The 22,798-nt window shown below is 37.1% G+C and overlaps 1 protein-coding gene across 1 annotated transcript in view; it reads right to left on the bottom strand.

The window, feature by feature from the left end:
- Positions 1-509: 509 nt before the first annotated feature.
- Positions 510-22,798, bottom strand: part of FRZB (frizzled related protein) — a 32,135-nt gene continuing 9,846 nt past the window's right edge. The window contains exons 3-6 of the mRNA XM_068544823.1: positions 8,737-8,802; positions 4,432-4,636; positions 4,020-4,083; positions 510-924 (exon numbers count right to left, since the gene is read on the bottom strand). Coding sequence (XP_068400924.1) covers positions 808-924; positions 4,020-4,083; positions 4,432-4,636; positions 8,737-8,802 — 452 coding nt within the window. The 3' untranslated portion in view covers positions 510-807. The remainder of the gene's footprint in view (positions 925-4,019; positions 4,084-4,431; positions 4,637-8,736; positions 8,803-22,798) is intronic.

Here is a 22,798-nt window from a genome sequence, read left to right as displayed (position 1 = left end):
AACAGAGCCATGCTGATAACAGCTGATGTCTGGTTATAATTCACTTCCCTAATGCTGATTAATATATTCACAAACAAATTGAATGTGTTGCCAAAAGAGAAACGCTGCTGTTAACACCCCAACCAGCTACTGGTTTCAGTTGTGCTTCTCGATCAGGCAAAATGCTCTTTCCCCAGCTCCTAACACTGTTTATTTTGCTTCCTGCCAATCTTGCAAATAATTCATCTTGCGTGTCGTTTCCTCATAAATGCTTCCTGGTGCTTGATCGCTTTGCCTGTGTGGCATTTGATTTCAAACTGCCATTTTACCTTTATAAACATTTAGAACTTTCTAAGCGTGAGGAGAATGCCCAAAAGGCATGCAAAAATGAGGCTCTAATTAGATCAGCAAAGTATGCTTTACAGCCTACCTAGCTTTCTGTGTATACCAGAAATCTCTCTTTGCATCCAATATTGCATTCCCAATCTGGGTGCAGAACAGTAAATTAACATTTACTCCAGCAAAGAGGCCCTGGTATCAACATGTTTAATTTATTATTATTGCAAAGAACAGTTTTCCCATGATTAGTGAAATAGAATACATATAATATATTTAAGGATCTGCACCCAGACCACAAAAAAGGGGAGTAGGGATGGAGGAAAGGAGAAAAGCAGAAAACAAAAGAAAAAATAGAAGTAATATCAGTTACCACCTGATTTTTGTGGTTAAAAAATAGAATATGACGTGCAATAGTGCAATTTTCCTTTGCTAGTCCAGCAACGCAAGTCTTAATAGGAAGTCCACTGAGGATTTTCTGCATTTCAGGATTTAGTTGCGTGCTTGCCGGGGGTTAGCATTCCTACCAGACTTCTGACTCTGAGGGGAATCACTATGGCTAGAATCACTTTTATTCAGTCCAAGATGACGGAGCTTCAGATCCCAGCGCTGTGAAATTTAAAACAGAAAATGGTCACAAGCACATATTACCAGGGTCATCACTTCCATTATTCTAACAACTGAGTAAGACTGCAAAATCAGATCTCAAAAGCATTTTACTACTTTTCCAAAAGTATAAAATCTATATCCCAGGGTAACAATGAGATGGACGCTATATAAACATAATTCTTTGATTTGAAAAAGCACAAAATTGGCCACTTGTAATGTATCAGTAATGCTTTCATATCAAATCTTAAAGTTAAAATCTCCAATAAATGGTGACACAAATATACATTGATATCTGCGGGTATTTCCTGAGGTAACATATACAAGTCTAGTACTTACTTCATGGGTGACCAACCAATGGAAGATTTACATAGAGAATTTGAAGAAAGGGCTACTTTTTATTTTCCTCTCTTATGACTCGTAAAAACACAGCCTTTTAAACCTGTGTGATATGAGCAGTGAAAAAAATGAAAATGGGGGGAGGGGGTAGAGTCCCTTAAAAATATTTCCTAAATAATATCTACCAAGTGCAACAAAACAGAACAAAGTTCTGCCCTCATTCTACGTTTTACAAAGCAGACATCACCAATGTTTCTAATAACTACAATCAAGTTTATTAATATTTCATACTAACAATTTCAATAATGTTTACATTATTGAATATAATAATTTAAAAAGAAGTTATATTATGGTATTACAGGTAGTAAATAAGAATAAGGGCTATAGCAGTACTTCTTAAACTTCAATGAATATAGAAATAACTTGGAGATCTTGTTAAAATTGCAGATCCTCATTCAGTGGGTCTGGGACGGGGCCCAAGATTTTCATACCTAACAAGCTCCCAGGTGATGCCAATGTTGCTGGCCCAGGGAGGGACCACACTTTGAACAGCAAGGAGCTAATGTCAGATGGCCCAGGTTCAAATTCTAACTCCATCAGTTACCATTCGAAGATTCTTGGACTTACTAGACCTTATCATTTACATATTAGAATTAATTCTAGCATCTGTTTAGTGTTCTGAAGATTCACAGATGAAAAATGTATAAAATTCTTAGTAGATAACAAATTCTCTATTTTCAATCACTGAAATTACTGAAAGTAATTCTTCATTTTAGCACACTTAACTCTACAATCTTACTGGATTTTCATATAAAAAAAAAGTCTGAATTTCAGCTCCCCAAGGCAGGCCAAATATCTTGATTTGAACAACCTGCTATTACAGAGACTTAGGTTTAAAAAAAATTTGCATTGCAAAACCATAAAAAAGTCTTTAATTCTTGATCTATCCCTGAGAGCAAAAAAAATCAGCTGAAAAGGACAACTCTTATTTAAAAAAAACAGTATCCTCCCTAAAACTCTTTTACATCTTCAGAACTGACTGGAAAACTACAGTAAGAATCTCAGTAATTCTAGCCAAAAGAGGTTTCCCATTTATGGTCTTTAACCCTGAGTTCTGCGTATGAATTAAAAATTGTTGAAGTTATTTCTTCCCTTCAGCATGTTTAAATCCAGACTGAAAATATAAATGAGTTCACAATAATAACTGTGAGTTCCCTGTAGAAAGCAATGGAAAATATCTTTGCCTTACTAGGAAAAAGGACAAACACGCCATGTGTCCTGGGTCTTTACACGATGATAATTGTTTTGGTACCAAAAGAGAAGCAGCAAGCCGTGTTATATGCTTTGCAGCAATGATGTTGAAAGCTCTTCCAACTGGTACAGGAATTTAGGACAAATTCCTGTTCTGCATTAGCAAGCAGAAAACGGAATTAAAAGGACAGTAAGAGATTCCAACACACTGAAGAAGAGCTACTTTTTAACAGACACCAAACAAATTGAAGAGAGATACAAATAGAGGATTCTCATGAGTCTGAACTTGAAATACATCTCACTTTTGACAAAATACTGGGGTGGTGGCGGGGGGAGAGCTTTCTGGAGGGTATTTTCTCCCTGCAAAATAATGCCCTCTACGTTTCTTGTAGGTCACTTAAACTGAAATGTGTCTGCTGTGTCAAGTGCCAGGTGTATAAGATAAACTGCCTGGGGTTGTTTAACTTACCCTTGTAAATGTTTCCCAAGCCTTCAGACTCAAAGAGGGAAGAGGATGTATTATGTTTGGTACAATTCCCAATCTCCCCTCCCCCCCTTTCTGCCCACTACACACACACACACACACACACACACACACACACACACACACACACACACACACACACGGTTTTTGATTCTTTGCCCTTCTGTGCATACTCCCCACATTCCTTTTGTTGAAACAGATTTGCTTAGTAAGGGGAAATGGAACCTTCTATAATAAAGTGATTTACTGTGATTTTTTTTTAAATGCATCACTTACAGAATCTAAGAGTCATTGGCTTAAAAATCAAGCTATGTTTCTGCTCTAAGGACCTAATCTGGTCAGATCTCTTACATACAGATGAATGAGGCTGCACCTTGTACATAGGAACTGGTGTCTCTGCATTGGGACAATATTGGCAGTTTTGTACCCAAGCTTTATTCTCCCCTTCTTCTCTGACTCACAGAACTGCAATTGTTCAAGGAACCAACATATTCAGCTAAAAAAACTACATTTTCCAGCTTCTCTTGCAGCTAGGGATGGACAGGAGACCCAGTCCTAAGTAAAATTGCTAGGTAGGATGCTTGGAATCTATTTTTACCTCCTTTTTCTTTCTCCCTGAAATGTAGGTGTGATGTGGAGGTAGGGCAGCCATCCTGTGACGTCCAGCTAACCTTGAATATGGAAGCAATATCTTTAAAAATGACAGATCCGTAAGCTAGATGGAGCCTAGAGCCCTAATGATAATGTGGAGCCACCAGAGCAGGGCTGGACTAACTACAGCTAGACTTCCCATGGTGAGAAGTTAGGCAGCTGTAGTTAGATCTCTGATACACACACAGAGAATTTGCTCCTTAAATGAAACAGACATTACAGACAAACTCAGTTCTTGGAATATTAAATATATATGTATCAGGTTTTAATATTTCTCATGAAGTTGAGGGCAGCTATTTTGTTTAAATGACAAATGACTGTCTTTCTACTTTTATTTTCTGTTTATCATTTTGAACATAAAATTTAGGCTTACCTTAACTTTTTTACCAAGTCGATCCTTCCATTTCTCAGCAATAGAACCTTCCACCAACAGTAATCTATATTTTTAAAGAAGCAACCATTTTTGAAACATTAAAATATATTACTGAAAAGTACAAGGAATCATTGTCAGAAAGACTTAACTGTTTATACTAGACTAGGACAGCCAAGTTTTAGAACAGTAATTCTAACTAATCGGGAGTCATGGACCCCTTTAAGAACAAATGAAGTTATGATCCCTTTCCCCAGAAAAATGCACACCCACAAATTTCCCACATATACTTTTGTATCCAATACATGAAATTGAAGGATCCAACTAAAACTGATCTTTAATCCCCCAGAAGGTAGACAGATCCCAAAGTAAGAACCCAGGAGTCATTATTCTGAATCCTTAAGGAGTGAATTACCTGGAGCGTTCCTCATCTTCATAGCCCATGATGAGATACTCCTCATTGACGTTAAGTGGAGGACACAGGCAACCGGAGCTGGTGTAAAGGTTAACAGTGTCCCTTGGAATGTTTACCAGAGAAGCCTTTAAAATCTCCTTCACCTCCACTACTGCAGTCACATCATGGCACTTGATCTTTACTTCTTTAACTTTAGCCCGAATGACTGGATAAAAGACAATAAAGCTGATGTGGTAATATGATACACAATAGGCACTGCATTCAAAAAAGATACATAGGCTTCTTTCTAGTCAATTCATATCCACTTAATGCTCAAAGAATAGAGAGGAAAAGTCAACCATATATTTTCACCTTAGACAGTAGTGAGTGACACACTACACAACACACCTGCCCCCTTAATGTTCAGCCCTGATCCCCTTTGCATGTAAGTTTATATTTGTGTGTATATAAGCATACATGTGTGCATGTATTTCATGGTGAGAAACCATTTAGATAAGCAAAGATTGAATCTGGATGTAATTTTCCTTCAAAATTTCTTTTTGGTTGTGTGTATATGTATATGTGCAGTTTCAATTGTGCCAAGAAGAATTTAAACTATATTAATTTCACTATATGTAAAGACCTAGTACTTAAATATTCTTTGTTGCTTTGTCAGCATTCTTCTATAGGGTCTATTAATAGATTTTCTAAAGAGTTGGGGTTTTCTTTAGTGTCGTAAAGTTGTTCTGTTCTACGGTGTTCCCAAGCTTGTTCTTCGATCTTTCCACCTTCCTCATCTTAGCTCACTGTTCAGACGTCGGCTCCTTTCTTCCTTTGTTTCAGTATAGATTATCTTTCATACCCTCCTTAAGGTATACTGTATTTTCTTTTTGAATAAAAACTGTCACCACTCATGTGCTATGGAATGTGGTCTACTATGTCAATTGCATTAATTTACCTCTCTCAAGGGATATTCTAGCAACCAACTTATAAGACACGGCTTGACTTCTCAATATAAAGACAAACTGCCTTAAAAATAATTCAGTTGCAAAGTCAAAGTATTTGACTCAGAATCTAGAAAGTACAGTTCTCCTTCTTTTCTGTATTTCTCTCCTTTGGAAGAGCCAAATTCTTTAGATTCCTACTTCTGGTAAATGAGCTTTTTACTTTTTTTTTCCTAAAGGGGGAGTTTGAAAAAGCCTAAGAAGAAGCAAAAATGTCAAATAGTAAGAAGCCAGTGGCTTTTGACCAGGCAGCCTCATTGCTCTAGTTCAATATCCATGGATGTTATACAGAGGAAAACACAACATATCTAAATGAATGTACTTTTTGAAAGCCTCTTAGGCATATATCTGTAAACTACTTTCATCTGAGTCCCTTCCCACATATTTTAGGGGTTTAGAACTACAAAGAAAAAAGTAATCCGTGAAAATATAAAGCCAGCTAATAAGCCATTGCCTCCCGTCAATGCCCCAATTCCATACAGAAACTTATTCAATAACATTCCACCAGTACAAGACACATACAATAAAAATTAAGCTACTAATTCTAAAAACTTTAGGACAAAACCTCATTTTTGCTTCACAGGTATTTCAATCTTCAGAGAATTAGTTGTCTCAAGTATGAGAGCTTATACTAAGCAAAATGTAACTGCCCAGCTGTCCCTGCTTGGTGTGATTTGTGAGTGAAGGAGTCCCTTTTTATTAGTGTTCTACTCTTATTTTAACAAAAGATAAGATTGCCCTTTTTGAAATGTCATTTGGGAGAATCAGATGATAGATTCACAACCCCAGCTAGCAGACATTTTTGTGCGTCCTGGCTTATGTGAATGTGCTTCATAGCATTCATCAACTATCACAGATTAGTGAACTGTGCAAACCTTCTCAAACTAATGATTTATTTACCCGGTGTGTCTACTATTTTCATTAGAAATTTTTAGCACATGTACCCACTCCAAAATAAATATCTCTCTACAAGACTTACTTTATTATTCAAGCAATTTTGTTAAAGCTCAAGAGCTTTTAACTGAATTAATCTGAATGAAGCAGAGGTTTTATCTGAATTATCAAATGCTCCCACCCCCACTTTGTTTTCTCAGTAGACACGTGTAGATATTTAAGAAAGACAAAAATCAACATAGTTTGGAATTTAAAATGTATTTTCTTTGCAGGGTTTTTCCTTCTATTTAATCATTTCAGTGCCTGCCTTCCCCAAAGAAGCTCTGAGTAAGCCTCAGACAAGTGAAAATCCTTAAACTATGAGCAATCTAGTTATTGTTTGGCTATGAGAAAGAAATTATCTTTTTTCCATTAACTGTGCTCTGTATCCCATTTTTGGTTGTAATTTTCACTCAGCTACCTCGTTGCTGATTTTCTCTTCCCATGACTTGTAACCAGTAGTATTTTATCTTTTAACAAAAATAGCAGCACTAACCACTGCAGCACTAAGAAGGTTGGGTATAGTAAAAATTAATAAGTAAAATAAATATAAATTCAACTAAAATTCCCCAATATAAAATTTCTATCATGCTTTTGTTTTTAATATAACCGTACTTAAAAGTTCATATAGCATTTTTCAGTCTTACAAAGCTAACCTCCTAAAAATTAAGACTTCCCTTTTCTTGTGATATTTCATATCACTTTGTAGAGGAGAGGGTCCTCAGGTGAGCAGCCAGTCTCATCTTAGGTAAACATTTCAACCTTGGAAAGTGTGTCTACCATTGGCTAAGAGAAACTATAGATTCCTCTAAAGATGTTAGTAAACAAAAAATAAAAATTGATTCCATTGAAGAAAAACTTGAGAAACTAGGTATATTTATTTTAAAGAGATTTAACTACACTGAATCTTTTACTTGATACCTTTCAATACACAGTATTCTCAAAGATATCAAAGATTACTCTTACAGAGATTTACTCATTTCTCTCCATACAATTCCCAAAATTATAGAAGTAGGATAAGTCTGCCGTGTATGTCCTATATTCTCTAAAGTAGGGCATGTAAACTCAATAATAAAGCCCTCATTTTAATAATGTAGGTGCCTTTAAAAATCTATTTAATTACCATGTTTATTCATTTACTCAGCATCGACAGAGACAGTAACATGAACTTTATTAATCTCATAAATGCCGGGGGGGGGGGGAAATTATAATAAAATGCCTATGGAATACAGCAAATACTGATTTGTTCCTTATTTTATCAACTGGAAAACTCTATTAATTGACCTTTTGAAATATAATGGTAATTGATATTTGTGACTCTGAAGCATCCCAGTACCCAAACGTAATTCTGAATAATCAAAGGAAAGACAACTTAGGTTCAATAATCATTGATAAAATAAGGATAATAGAACGTCTCATGGCGCAGTTGAGAAAATCACATAAGACAGTGTATGGAAACCACCTAACACAGTACTTGGCACAGAGGCAGCAGACTTTTTCCTCTTCCAGTTAAATTTGTCAGCTACATTTAGAATGGTAGCTCTTCAATTAATATTTTGTTTATCAGAATACCAGATGTCTAGGTCAGGCTAGATAACAAAACATTTCCTTAATTGAATACTAACAACTTTTGTGTTACTTTTCAACTCTGTCAATGTTTTCCATGAGTTAGACTGAAGAAACCCAGTTTGATTCTTTTAACCACTCATATGCATTGAAGTGCTCCTCTGTTTACCTCACTTACTGTTCACCCCCGTAAATCACAACTGATGACCCACTGCAGCTCCAAATCCTCCCTGGCCTGTCAGAAAGGGAAGAGTCCCTCCCATCTGTTTTGAAATGTATCTCTGTGTACTTAATTGCATGGTTCTAAGATGCCAGCAATGTTGCCTGATATGCTTCAAAAAAATCAAGCATTTGTTGAGAATGGTCCCCTTATGAGACCGTTTAGTTGTTTGGAACAGGGAGAGTTTGCTCTTAAAAGTTGTCCCTGTTGGGGCTTCCCTAGTGGTGCGGTGGTTAAGAACCCACCTGCCAATGCAGGGGACACGGGTTTGAGCCCTGGTCCGGGAAGATTCCCACATGCCGCGGAGTAACTAAGCCGGTGCACCACAACTACTGAGCCCATGTGCCTAGAGCCTGTGCTTCATGACAAGAGAAGCCACGGCAACGAGAAGCCTGCAAACGCCACCCGAGCCCCTACTTGGGGCAACCAGAGAAAGCCCACGCACAGCAATGAAGACCCAACGCAGCCAAAAATAAATCAATTAAATCAATCAATCAAAAAAAAGTTGTCCTTGTTTGTTTTTAAGCCTCATTCTTATTTACACACACATACACATCCTTTCTTAACTCAGCAGTTTATAAATCAATCATGAGTTATCCTTACCATAGTTGTAATTGTTTCGGAAATAGGTCTTCTGTGTAGCTCTGATGGGTTTACATTTGCAGCGTTCTAAAAAATATAACATTTTATCTATTATAAACAAAACTCCAACATCAGCTTTCTTTTGTTTATGCACATTTTTTGGTAATATTAGATCCAAGTTCGGCAGCAAGGAGGCTCTTAGCAATTCTACGTGTCTGGTCTCTTTCTCCTGGAACTACATTCACGTTTATTCTAGCTACATAGTCTCTTATTCAATGTCAAATGCTCATAAGATCCCACTCTCCAACAAACCACCCAGATCCTGAGGAAACACTTCACCACCATGCAGGAGGAGAGCATGACTCCAGAGTCCTGAAAGAGACATGCTTAGTGCTTGTGGCAGAAGAATCAATGCCAACTGAGAGGCAATTTATGCTTATGCTCAGGTAACTGGTTTACCCCTGTGCAAGACCACTTGCATTCATAGACATTTTACAGATTACACAGCACCCCTCCAAATATTAGTTTCCGGATCTAAAAGCAACTCAGTGAGATAAGCAGGTATTGTTATAACCCAGTGAACTTATTGAAGAGGCATGAGTTCCTTCTTTTTTATTTAATTTTTACTTTTAAAATTTTTAACTGAAGTATAAATGAGTTACAATATTATACTTGTTTCAGGTGTACACCATAGTGATTATCATGACTACCTTCTACAGGCAGAATAACTGCTATTAAACTCAATGGTATTTTTATGTTTATTGGCAGAAATTACTAGATACATATTTCAAAATGAGAAGTTCTGTGCTTTTTAAATATCTGGTGAGTGGTGACCAGAACACATATTCTATGTGACATAATACAGGTGTATGTAATAAACGTAATTATCTCAAAATGTTTCATGTATTGGATAAATCATTTAACATCTTGGAGAGTAGATTACTATACTGTTTATAGATGACTTAGCTAAGAAATATACAACATATATACATCATACATCATAATATGTATACATCATAGTAAATTCTTAGTCATTAAAGTCAATATAAAAATAGGAAATAATACACAATTACCTTAGAAAGCATTTTAGTTTATGTAAAGATTTCTTTAAAATAGTACCCCTGAGAAAGCTTCATTTAAGATGAAATGGTATGTGTTTCTTCTATTTTCACACAGAAAAAGGAAAAAGGAACACATGAACCACAGAAAAGAAGCCAACAAAAAATTTTTGTTTAAAAAGTGTTTTATGTTAGCATGTAGACTAATAAAAGGCAGAAGCTTTCCTTGACCATTTGACATTGTGTTTTCTAATCAAAATAAATGTTATTTCCGGTTGAACTCACAGATAACATGCTTTGAAGTAGTAGTCCCAAGGGATGTAACACCTCACTACCCGCTTTTCAGTTCTAGAAATAAGCGTCTCTACTGGGGGCAGGTGCTGGTCTCCAAAGCAGGAGCAGCAGTGCTGTTGTTCTCACCCAGGAGAGAAGTGAGGGTGTCCTCAGTGCTACACACAGCAATTCTCTTGTTCTGCAGGTCATTTTTAACACTATTTTTGTGGAAGAACAATCTCAGCCCAATAAACCATACGTAACATCAGTGCTGGTTGCTAGTTTGAAGAAGACTCTTCAAAAAATAACTTTCTTATTAGCAAAACATTTGTATTCCCATTTAAAACAGAATAGAAAGTGATCTAGTTCTACTGTTTTATTTTGTACCAAAATATTACACATTTTTAAAAGAGAGATATTCTTGAGATTGACATTATTTCTGAAGAAATATATGTTATGGTCTTTGACTTACAAATTATCCTCACCCATATATAGATATGGATTTATGCTTTTCTATCTCTTTATATTTTTTTTAATTAAAAAGAATTTTTTTATTGGGGTATAGTTGTTTTACAATGCTGTGTTAGTTTCTACTATACAGCGAAGTGGAGTTCCCTGTGCTGTACAGCAGGTTCTTATTAGTTATCTATTTTATACATATTAGTGTATATATGTCAATCCCAATCTCCCAATTCACTTATGCTTTTCTATCTCTTTAAAAATAGATATTTATTCATTAAAAATAATGAATGTAGATAAATTATCTACATGTTTGTAATTCTTCAGAAAATTGCACATGTTCTACTAAAAAATTCTTGGCAAAAATACACCAGCGGTTACTGGATTGCATCTAATATGATGTTGTTACCGTATAACTTTGCTTGAAGCATAAAAAATGGATTCCAAAACACTTTCCAGGCAGAGATTTTTCAAAAAAATTATATCATAAAACAATTTAGGAAGATTTCAAGTAGGTGTTTCCACAACCAATTGTACAACTACATGTATTAGCTAGTCTCTTTCCTAATAGCTAATGACCTAAGCAATTGTTTTCTTGGGACTAAATTTTGTTCCTCCTCAATGCACTTGTTTCTCCTGCTGGCCTCAGAGGTGACAATGCCGTACTATATGTTTGAAAACTTTCCTATGCTCCAAACCTTAGCTCTTGCTATCAGCAAATATCTGTCTGGTTGAAGGAACTAGTAGCTCAAAAAATAACAGAGTAATAAGGAGGAGTGGAATTTTATATCCACAAGGCTCAAATACAGAAGAACTTTCACTTATTTATGCTAACTCAACTCAAACATTCATATCTGAAGGTTTTCATGAAAAGTGTATCTTAGATCAACATATCTGGAAGATTATCCCTTTTCTAAAGTATTTCTACCCACATCTACATATATGTCTCCAAAAGCCCAAGAACTGGGAAATGGCCAAAAAAAAAAAATCATAGAGGAATACACCGCATGCATTATTTACTACATTTTTTTGTACCAGCCACCCTAAATCAGACTGCAACAGCTTCTTTTTATTTTACTACCAATAGTTGATTTCTCAGACTTTTTATTGGGCCAGTTGCATTATCATCATATATACTTTAATTCACCAATAATTTTGCCACTAGTCTCCCTCCCCCAGCTTCCCAATGGCACAAGGTCTTATTTTTTTCCCTAAGTGGCAAAGTAAAATCTATTATTTTACTGAGCTTTGCACAAAAGACCACTAGATATTGATTTGCTTGCATTCCACTGTTGAGAAGAAAAACGTGTAAAGGAACTGCCTTGGTGCTCTTACCTAAGGAAAAAATACGGCAAAATTTAAAGGAGTTGGCTGTGACACAGTAAAGAAGTGACAAGGAGTTCTTCAAGTGTGGGGAAAGTTTTAATATCAGCAATTCATTCACCTCGAAGTATAGAATTAAATATAACCTGAATCACAGAACAACATGCAGTCCTATATCTCACAAGCATCCGTGGAGCACAACCAGGAAACTGTCTTGGGCAGCTTTCCCTCATATTCTCTAGCTAGATTCTCTCAGCTACTCTTCTAGAATCCAAGATCTCCTACTCCTCTGCTAATGAAACTGAAAACTGTTTATTATCCTAGTATGAATGTGAGTTTACCACCCTAGAACAGATAGGAGTTTGTAAAATTAACATGCCCAGTGCTGCACAGAACCTGGTCTGCAATTCAGGGGAGCTGCCCTATGGTGCACTGCAGTGCCTGAGCCGGGAACAGCTTCACTGTCTCAACACTGGGGCTTCTTAGAAACATAGTTCCGGGTGGAAAGTCATCACATCCTTCTTTATTCATTTTTTTACACATAAAAATAAGAATCAGCTCATTTATTGAAAATACATAAAGACAAAAGTCTTTTTTAAAGGGTTCCATGATTTCACAAGTCTAAAAATTATAAGTACCTGACAATTATGAAATTTGATACTCACCGGACCTTAACTATTTAAGGCAACCTTGTTTGAGTTCAAGCTTAAGTGTGATATGGCTTTCTAACTAACCCTGACCTTTGTTTGAAATTGACTTCTCTTGGGTCTTCTCCAGAGCTGTAAGACTATAATTAACTTTGGCAGATTCCAAAACCCCTATAACTTTTCATGTACCATGACTTTGGAATACTACCATCTGTGAGTGAGTACTTTTCTGCTTTTTTTTAGGAAAAGGCCTTAGATCTGTGCTCAAGATTTATTTTCAAAAAGTAGGGGGAAAAAAGAAAATACAATTCTATTTGCATTACAATTTCTATTATAACTCTTTCAAGACTGACTCTAATCAGATCAGAGTTTAAATAATTTTAATTTGTACCAAATGAACTGTATGTTTTATATTTGACCCTGGAAGCCCACTTGTCCACCTTCGCTCCATTTTAAGACACATAGAAGACCACAACAATTTTTAAAACAGATGTAAAATATAAAATGTTATGATCCTTAACTATGACTTCTTTACTGAGATCCAGATCTATATTTTCAGTTGCCTATAAATGGTGTCCATGGGCAAGGCTTGAGTAATTTTAAACATATGTCAATGTCCATCACACCATAAACTTGTCTTTCTTCTATAGAAATAGCGTTTTCTGACTCTACAACCCTGGGATTAACTATGCTTCTCTAAAGATGGAAAAGGAAAAGAGAACTAACATTTGTTGAACCCTTTGAGTAACTTACATATTAATTCATTCATTCTACAAATATTTATTGGGTGTCTATTACATGCCAAACTCTGTGCCAGGCATGTAGGACACCTGATGAGCAATACAGACAATTCAGAATAGGATACAGACATTGAACAAATAATTACACACGAAATAATTTATTTTCATATGTAATACTTCCTATGAAAGAAAAGTACAATGTGCAGTGAGAACATACAAATTGATGACCTAAACTAGTCTGGTCTTCAAAGTCCTCTGAGGAAATGACATTAAAGCTTGAAACCTGAAAGATCAGCTGTAGCTATCTAGGCAGGAACTACATCTTCATACATAAGATAGTGACGAAGAAGACCATAAAGGAGACTGAGAAGGAGCATCCAAAGATGGGGAAGAAATACAGGAGAGTATAGAGTCAAAGAGCTGAAAGAAGATGGTGTTTCAAGAGAAAAGGAGAGCTATCTTTGAGGAGAGAACCCTCAAAGCTCAGATGACTTAAGAGAGAAAGGGGTCCATTAAATTCAGTTGGCAAGGGGACTTCCCTGGCAGTCCAGTGGTTAAGACTCCACACTTCCACTGCAGGGGGCATGGGTTTGATCTTGGGGAACTAAGATTGCGCATGCTGGGGGGCCAAAAAAAAAAATTTAGTTGGCAAGGAAAAGATGGGTGAAAGCCAGAGGGACTCTCTAGGACTGCACAAGAAGAAAAAGGAGAGAGGGGTACTGATGTTGACAGCTTCTAAATCTGTTGCTGGGATGATGAGAGTTCATTCTGATGGCTTTTACTTTCTCATTGAAGGATGAAGTCATCAGCTGTGGGGAAGGAGAGGCTAAGAGAAGCAGGGTATGGAAGAGTAAGGAGAGAAGAGAAAGTATAAAACAGTTATTTTATTGAGCGGAAAGGCAAACTTTCTAGAGAAACAAGATAGGATTGCTAGGCAATGTTGATCATGTATTTGAATTTTGTCTTGAACTTAAAGTAAAACCAGTCACCCTACCTAAGTAATCTTCTCCGGCATCAGGAGTTGAGAGTTTGCCAGGTGACTAAGGCAGAAGAAAAGATAGGCAAGGGAATTGAGGGTATTTTCAAGGGAATGATTATTACAATAGACCATGAAATCTCAGGTAGACAAGGAGGTTAAGGTTGAACAATAATAGTAAGTGGTATATGATGAATAGGTAGTCCCAGTGGAGTAACATTTTAGCAGTGATGATACTAAAGCAAATCTGCTGGAATGAAAAGAGATGGTAGGCAAAGAAGTGGATACTTGAAATTAAGATTACAGAGCTGGCACCACTGCTAAATGGCAAGGTACAGAATGCACCCATGGAAGTGGATGGCTGGGGTAGAACAAACAGGTTAGTGAAGTGAAGGAGTCAATGCACTAGATGGATGATCTACTTTATCATCAAAGTCATCAAAATGGCAACAGGGATGGGTGCCATTATGGAACATGTACAGATAGAGCTTAGTGCAGGGTGGGCAATGTATCATTTGGCCTTCTGGAAGTCAGTTTCACTACCCTTCTAGAAAAAAAGAGATGGTGAAACATCCCTAGATGCCACCCCTAGGACCACCTTCCCTCTTCCCAAAATTACAAGTCATGAAATGGACACTGTATTGAAAATCTAGAGGATATTATTATTCCTGGTGCAGTGAAAAAAAAACTAAAACAAACAAAAAAACAGAACCCTAATGTCCTGATCTCAATAATGAAGGAAAAATTTTAAAAAGAACAGCAATGCATCTCTTACAGAATCAGGAACCATGTTGATCTATACCACTAAGAAGATCTATACCACTGAGGCAGAGTCCAGGAAACACCATGGTTAAAAGGATGGACTTTTATTGTGAGACACAGCTGGGTTTGAATGTAGGCTCCATCTCTTACTATTTTTGTAACTTTTAATATCTAAAAGGTGGTATCTTGCAGAATAACTGAGAGAATTAAATGAGATAATACACATAAAACACCTTTCACAGTACCTAGCACACCATGGCCCATAAATATCAGATTTATTTTTGTGCAAGATTCACTGGGAATCCTAATCCCTCATTTGTAAAGACCATTTAATGAGTAAGATAAGCAATATTTTCCCAAGGCTCCTTGCCACCTACAGAACTGTGGTGCCTACCAAAAGTAAGCAAAGCAATCAGATTTTTTTCAGTAGTACCTGACTCTGCTATTTTGATTCAGGTACACCAAGCTCATTTCTTTCCTGATGTAGGAAGTCCATTTGAACTATTATGTACACATCCAAAATTTGAAGGATCAAACTTAGCGAGCCAAAGTGATCATATATGTGGCCATTCTAGTAAACATTAGTGCTAAAGAGTATGGCAAAATTAAGGGCACATGAGTTTAAATCCCATCTCTGTCCCTTCCTACTTATGTGGCCTTGGGCAAGTTACAAAACCCATTTCTAAACTAAAGCTGGCTACCTCATAGGGTTATTGTAAGAATTTAAAGAGTAATTCACATAAAGAATTTGGCACAGAGCCTGGTACTTAATCACTCATTGGATGTTAGCTAGTAGTAGTAGTAATATATAAGCAAACCAAAAAGATTGGAAGGAAGATACTTATGCAAATTCAAGAGCAGTTTATGAAACAGAAGAGATAATTTTCTAACAAAAAAATGATCTATATGTTTGAGGATAAAAATTTGCTAATTTTTTTCCTAGAGATAGAAACTTAATTTAGATTATTACATTTTGTTTTGGGGGAACTGTATAAAAAGAATAGAATTTAGAAATCATATTGGTATTATGCTCACACAAAGGCATACTATTTCACAATAAAATGATACACAGAACTAAATGGGTAAATCTCAAAAGCATTATACAAAAACAAAAGCAGCCAGTCACAAAAGAGTACGTACTGTATGATTCCACTTCCATGAAGCCGAAGAACAAACATTAATTTATGGTAATAAAAATCAGACCTATGCTCACCTCATGGTGGGGTAGGTGATTGACTCGGCACAAGGGAATTCTCAGGGGTGATGGAAATGTTCTTTATCTTGATCTGGGTGACAGCTACATGGGTATATACATTTGTCAAAAGTCAATGTGCCATAGACTTAAGAATTGTGCATTTTACTGTAAGTACCATTGACATAAAAATTCATACTTATATGAATTCCTTTCATTTTTCCATAAATTAAAGTGTCATGACTTAGCAGCTATTCATTACGTGTTTAAAATAATATTTATTTCCTAAACATATACATTGGGCAAAGAATATCATATTAGATTCTATTTTGGATTAGAGCAGTATGTGGAAAATGCAATGAAGTTGATTGGTGAACTCAGGTAATATAATCAGGCTTTAAAAAGCAAAACTAACATTTGTTTAATCTAGCTCAAAAAACAAACCTCGAACATTGTAATAAAGGTCTCAATTCATAGTAATTTGCACTTTGTAAAAGGGAATTGCTTAAGATTGAGGGAACTAACACTATATTAATATGAAAAGGAAATTTAGTTTTATTCCTTTAGGATTTATGTCACTGGAAATTTTAAAATGAACTGTCTTTCAGAAGGTTTCTGGATCCACAAGTCATTCAGGATATACAAAATGTAGAGAACAAATGTGATATGCCTGTTTTCTCCTGTGAGATCTGAAGTGTTAGTTTTGTGATATATAAAAGAGGTCAATTAAGAGGGAATTCCCTGGCAGTCCAGTGGTTAGGACACTGCGCTTTCACTGCCGAGGGCCCTGGTTCAATCCCTAGTCGGGGAAATAAGATCCCCACAAGCCACTCGGTGTGGCTAAAAAAAAAAAAAAAAGGTCAATTAAGAGAAAAGCAAAGTGGGTCTTTCAGAACATCATGCATCCACTCAATGTCAACCACACAGAAAAGAGGTGGGAGAAAAGGGTAGTGCAGTCAACTGTTCACTCCTTCACTCCCTCCCTGTTCTTGGCATCAAGTATGCCTGGTGCAAGGGGTGGTCATTACATTTTTGATGAACGGTGGGTGGATGGACTAATAAGTTTATCGGTAGATGGACTATGAAGTTTCAGTACCGGGGATCTGGGAGAACAATGGTGCCACATACTAAAACAAAAGTTGCAAGGAGTAAACTTTTAATGAAAAGAACATTATTAAATCATGTAGTATTTGAAGTACAAATAGGCTGCCCAGGTAGAAGTGTTCACTGGAGGAGAAATGTGGAACTCTACCTGCGAGAGTGATCAGAGCTGTCACAAGAGTGATCATTAGGCCTATGTGGCTGAATGACTTCCAGCAGGAAGAACTCATTGCAAGGAGGAGCAGAGGCCAAGCACAGAAACTTGGGGAATGCCCATAGCTGTGGACAGGAGGAAAAGAGCTAGGACAATTTGGGTAGTAGCTCAGGGAGAAGAATACTTAGGAATAAGTATTAATCAAAAGTGTCCAGGGACTTCCTTGGTGGCGCAGTGGTTAAGAATCTGCCTGCCAATGCATGGGACATGGGTTCGATCCCTGGTCCAGGAAGATCCCACATGCCATGGAGCAACTGAGCCCATACGCCACAACTACTGAGCCTGCGCTCTAGAGCCCGTGAGCCACAACTACTGAAGCCCACGTGCCCTAGATCCTATGCGCGGCAACTACTGAGCCCACACACTGCAACTGCTGAAGCCCACACCCTCTAGGGCCCGCGTGCCACAACTACTGAGCCCATGTGCTGCAACTACTGAAGCCCTCGTTACCTAGAGCCCATGTTCCGCAACAAGAGAAGCCATCGCAATGAGAAGCCTGTGTACCGCAAGGAAGAGTAGCCCCAGCGCAACTAGAGAAAGCCTGCTTGCAGCAACAAAGACCCAACACAGCCAAAAAAAAAAAGTGTCCAATACTGGAAAGCAGTGAAAAAAGCATATATTTGTAAGCTACTATATAATTACAAAATACGATTTTTATCTATCCTAATTTTATTTTCAAATAAAAGGTAGAAGTTGCCACAAGTTAAGTCAGCCTCTATAGTCAGTATACATTTGCACCAAAGGAAAAAAAAACACTGGACTCCTTCCCAAAATTAGTAGAAGCCAAAGGGGAGGAAATAAATTTGGAGAAGGAAAGAGAGAGAATGGGTCTGTACTACCCAAGCTAGGCATTGGTCATCCCAATAAAAGGGGGGGGGGGTGGGTGTTGCCAGGGCAGCCCTGGCAGGTGCAGGCAATCAACAATCACCAGTTACTCAGCTGCTCAGAGGAGTTTCTCAGAAGCAACTTTGAAAAAGGGTCAGGAAGGTGTTAGTGAAAACTGGGAGACTATCCAACTTAACACCAGCAGATATTACTCATGTTTCCCTAATTTGAAAATATATCAGATATGGGACTTCCCTGGCGGTCCAGTGGTTAAGACTTCGCCTTCCAACGCAGGGGGTGCAGGTTCGATCCCTGGTCGGGGAGCTAGGATCCTATGTGCCTCGCGGCCAGAAAACCAAAACGTAAAACAGAAGCAATATTGTAACAAATTCAATAAAGAGTTTAAAAATGGTCCACGTCAAAAAAAAAACTTAAAAAAAATTTTTTTTAGAAAGAAAATATATCAGATATATATCAGAATTCAGCAGTCAATATGATCTGATTTTATATTAAAAAAACAGACCCAGAATAACAGGTTAAGTAATTTGGTCATGCTTATACAGTTAATTAGTGTCAGAATTTACTAACTATATCATCTCTTTGGGGAAATTTGTGTTTTTCAAATACAAAAGCTCATAAATTGGTCACCATCACCAAGTAGAAAACTGGGGTCGGGGGGGAGATTCTTTTTCAAAATTGTTTTAATAAACAACATATCTTTTCATTGCACCATTTGAATACCTGTCTTAATTTTCTGTGTTGATTTGACAGACGAAGTGACTCAGCAGAATAGAACTAAAATTGTTTTTCTCCATATTCCATGTTATGGAAACTAGAGAGAATGTACCCCTTATTGTGATAGTGGATTTACAACAGCAAAACACACTCACGAACTGGAAGCTACTCAGACAGTCACTGTCTCCCAAAAAAGAAGACTGTTAGGCTTTGAGGCAAAGGATAAGTTAACCAGAGAGAAAGAATTTCATTTCCAAATTCCAGACAGAAACAGCTTGACACTTTTGAAAGAGGGGTTATGAGGGTTACAATGTTTTTGTGTCCTCCTCATTTCCTGCTTTGTCATAATCAACCTCAGCTGTTACATTACTCCAACGCACAAAATTTTGAGTGTGAACAAATTTTCTTTTCTTTTGGAACATGTGACTATGTCAGTGTGTTTCTTCACAAGCAAATGAGCTTGGTTTTGCCTCCCTGTTAATTTGTTTTCATCGCTCCCATTATACCAGGGGACAGGAAAACATTTATAAAAGAGAAACAGTAAACACTGAACCCTGGAACACTGTATTCATTCGAGGTAGTTTTACACATTGAACTATCTTTGTGTATGAATTTATAGTGTCATTAATGTCTTCTCTCTTTCACACACTGAAGTGCTATATTATTCTAACCATAAATTCTAGACAAATTGATAGCACATGCATGCGCTTGGCCTGAAATTTTGACTCACTAATTGTACTATATACTAATGAGTTTTTCGGTTTGTTTTCAGCAAACATGAACATAGCAGGAGTGATCCTTAAAATAGCACCACTACTGGGCACCAGTGATTTCCAGCTAATTTTATGACACTATAAGAACACTCAATTACATTAAAAAGGTAACAACATAATTCTAAATAAATCATTTTAATTCACTTGTGTTTTTTAAAAGATAAATGTTTGTTTGGTGCACACTGCCTCATGTCAAATACTTGTCACTCTGATAAGATTCAGTGGAAATCAACAGTGAAAACTCTTCCAATCTAATGACAATTGATGTTTCAAACTTATTTACAACTTAATAAAGATTCCACTTCCACATATAAGACACCTTACAAGGCAGTACATACAGACCCAAATCAGTGCACATTACTATTTCCAGAAAGTAAAAAAGAAGTATACAGTAACTAATTGTAGTTGTAATGTTCCTGCAGAAACAAATGCAGCATTAGTCATAGTAAAAAAACAAAACAAAACTAGAAACAGAGCAAACGTCCAGGAATATTAGAATGAATAAATGAAGTGCGGTATACTCATATGATAGAATACTATATAGCAATGAAAATTTAGAAGTTCTGCTATACACAGCATAATGAAGAACAAAGGAAGCCCCACACACGCACACACATATGCACACACACTATATATATATTAGGATTCCATTCATAAAAGTTGAAAATCAGGCAAAATTAATCTATGCTGTTAGAATTTCTGCTAGTGGTTACCTCTGGGAAGAAAGGTGGAAGTAGTGGTTTGGAAGAGGCACAAGGAAGTGTTTCTGGAGTGCTGGTAATGGTATACATCTTGATCTGTGCAGTGGTTACATACGAGTGTTTACTTTGTGAAAAGGCACTGGGCTGCATGCTTATGATTTGTGCCTTTTCTGCACGTATGCCATACTTCACTTAAGGGTTTATTTTATGGAAAGATGGAGTAAGTAGACTCCATCATGTATCTCCCACTGAACACAGTTATAAAACAGAACGCAAGATGTTGCTACTTAAGGACTCTGAAAAGTAAACAGTAGCAGGAAGTTTGAGGAGAAGCTCAGTACCATCAGACTGATAGTGGGTTCATCATTCTTTCCACCTCTGGTACCTCCCAGCCTGGTTTCAACACAGCCAGGAAGTAGTCATCATGCAGAGAGTCCTCCAGGAAAAGCCCCCTGGTTCTGACTCAGGAAGTCAGAAAGGGTCTCCTAACACTCCATTCTCTTCTATCCCCATCTCTGAAGGAATCCTGGGACAGTGGTGGCAGCAACAGCTGCTGCAAGGGAGGTCCTTGGAAGCCTAAAATGACAATGGAGGGGAACCTTCCTTTCTGATTGGATGACATGTGGTGTCAAGAGACTGGGACAAACCCCCATTGCTTTGTCCTCCACCACTTGGCCCCTGATACAGAAGAAGTCACAGGAAGTATATCACAGAGTGGGATAAATAAAGCTCCAGCTTTCTGGCCAAAGGACAAAAAGGGGGAGCCCCCAAGGAACAGAAAAGTACTAAGGCAATCACAGAGAGGGAGGAGCTTGGGAAATGATCCCATAAAAATATTTATGAACTGCTGGGCTCACCCCGGGTATGTGTGAATCTGACACTAAACAGTATACTATAGACTTTGAAAACTCGACTATGGTATAAATCACAGCCTTGATCTCACACTGGCCACTGAGTAGTGTACACATGGGATAGATCTGAAAGGCACCGCAAATGCCTTTGGAAGTGGAACTGATATTGAAATCACAACCCACAGAAGACTAGTCAGAATTTGCAGCCTAACCCAGTTAGGTAGACTGCTGCTAGAGCAAAAATATCACCATTCTCCATATGATTTTAAAGACCCAAAGTCTTAGAACATAATATTCAAAATGTCCAGAATCTAATAAAAAATTACTCCGCCCATGAGAACCAGGAAAATCTCAATCTGTATGGGAAAAAACAATCAGATGACACAAATGTTGAAATTATCCAACCATGATTTTAAGGCAGTTTTATAAAAATTCCCCAGAAAGTCATGGTGAACACCCTTGAAATGAAGGGAAAGATAGAAATTCTCAACAATGAAATTCAGGATATAATAAAGAACCAAGAGGAAATCTTAATTTTGAAAATTACAATAATGGAAATTTAAAAGTTCAGTGGATGGGCTCAACAGCAGAATGGAGAGGACTAAGGCAGGAGTCAGTAAACTTGAAGACAGGCCGATAGAAATTATCCAATGTAAAGAACAGAGGAAGGCTGGGAGGGAATGAACAGAGCCTCTGGGACCTGTGGGAAATATCAAAAGGTCTAAAATTCATACCATCATCAACTCTCAAGTAGAAGAGAATGTGGTATAAAATATTTTTTGAAGAAATAATTGCTGAAAGCTTCCCAAATCTGAGAAAAGGTATAAACTTATAGATACAAGAAACTCAATTAACCCTAAACAGGATAAACCCAAAGAAATCAATGTCCAGACATACTGTAATCAAACTGCTAAAAAGTAAAAACAAAGAAAACATTATTGAAAGCAACCAGAGAAATCTGATGCATTACTTACAGGAGAACAACGATCTGAATGACAACCAATGTCCCATGAGAAACACTGAGGACAGAAGTAAATGAAATAGCATTTCTTAAGGACTGAATGAACTGCCAACCCAGAATTCTATATCCAATGAAAATATCCTTCAGGAATGAATATGAGATGAATTTTTAGATGAAGGAAAACTGATAGAATCTGCTGCCACCAGAACTGCTCTAAAAGAAGCATTAAGGAAGTTCTTCAGACACAAGGGAAATGATACTAGAACATCAGGGAAGAAGGAAGAACAATAGAAATTATAAACATCTGTAGAAATACAGTAGGCTATTTTTCTCCTCTTGAGCTGTTTAAAACATATTTAATGTTTGAAAGAAACATGAATGGTTCAAAGAGAAAATACTACATTGTCTCATGGAAAGATAGATAGATATATATCACACAGACACATACATGGGTGTGTCTGTGTGTGTGTGTACACACACATGCACATGAAA

This window comes from Eschrichtius robustus, chromosome 5 (assembly GCF_028021215.1).
Source record: "Eschrichtius robustus isolate mEscRob2 chromosome 5, mEscRob2.pri, whole genome shotgun sequence".
NCBI lineage: Eukaryota > Metazoa > Chordata > Mammalia > Artiodactyla > Eschrichtiidae > Eschrichtius > Eschrichtius robustus.
Note: the sequence above shows the minus strand (reverse complement) of the source record. Positions and strands in the feature narration are given on the sequence as shown.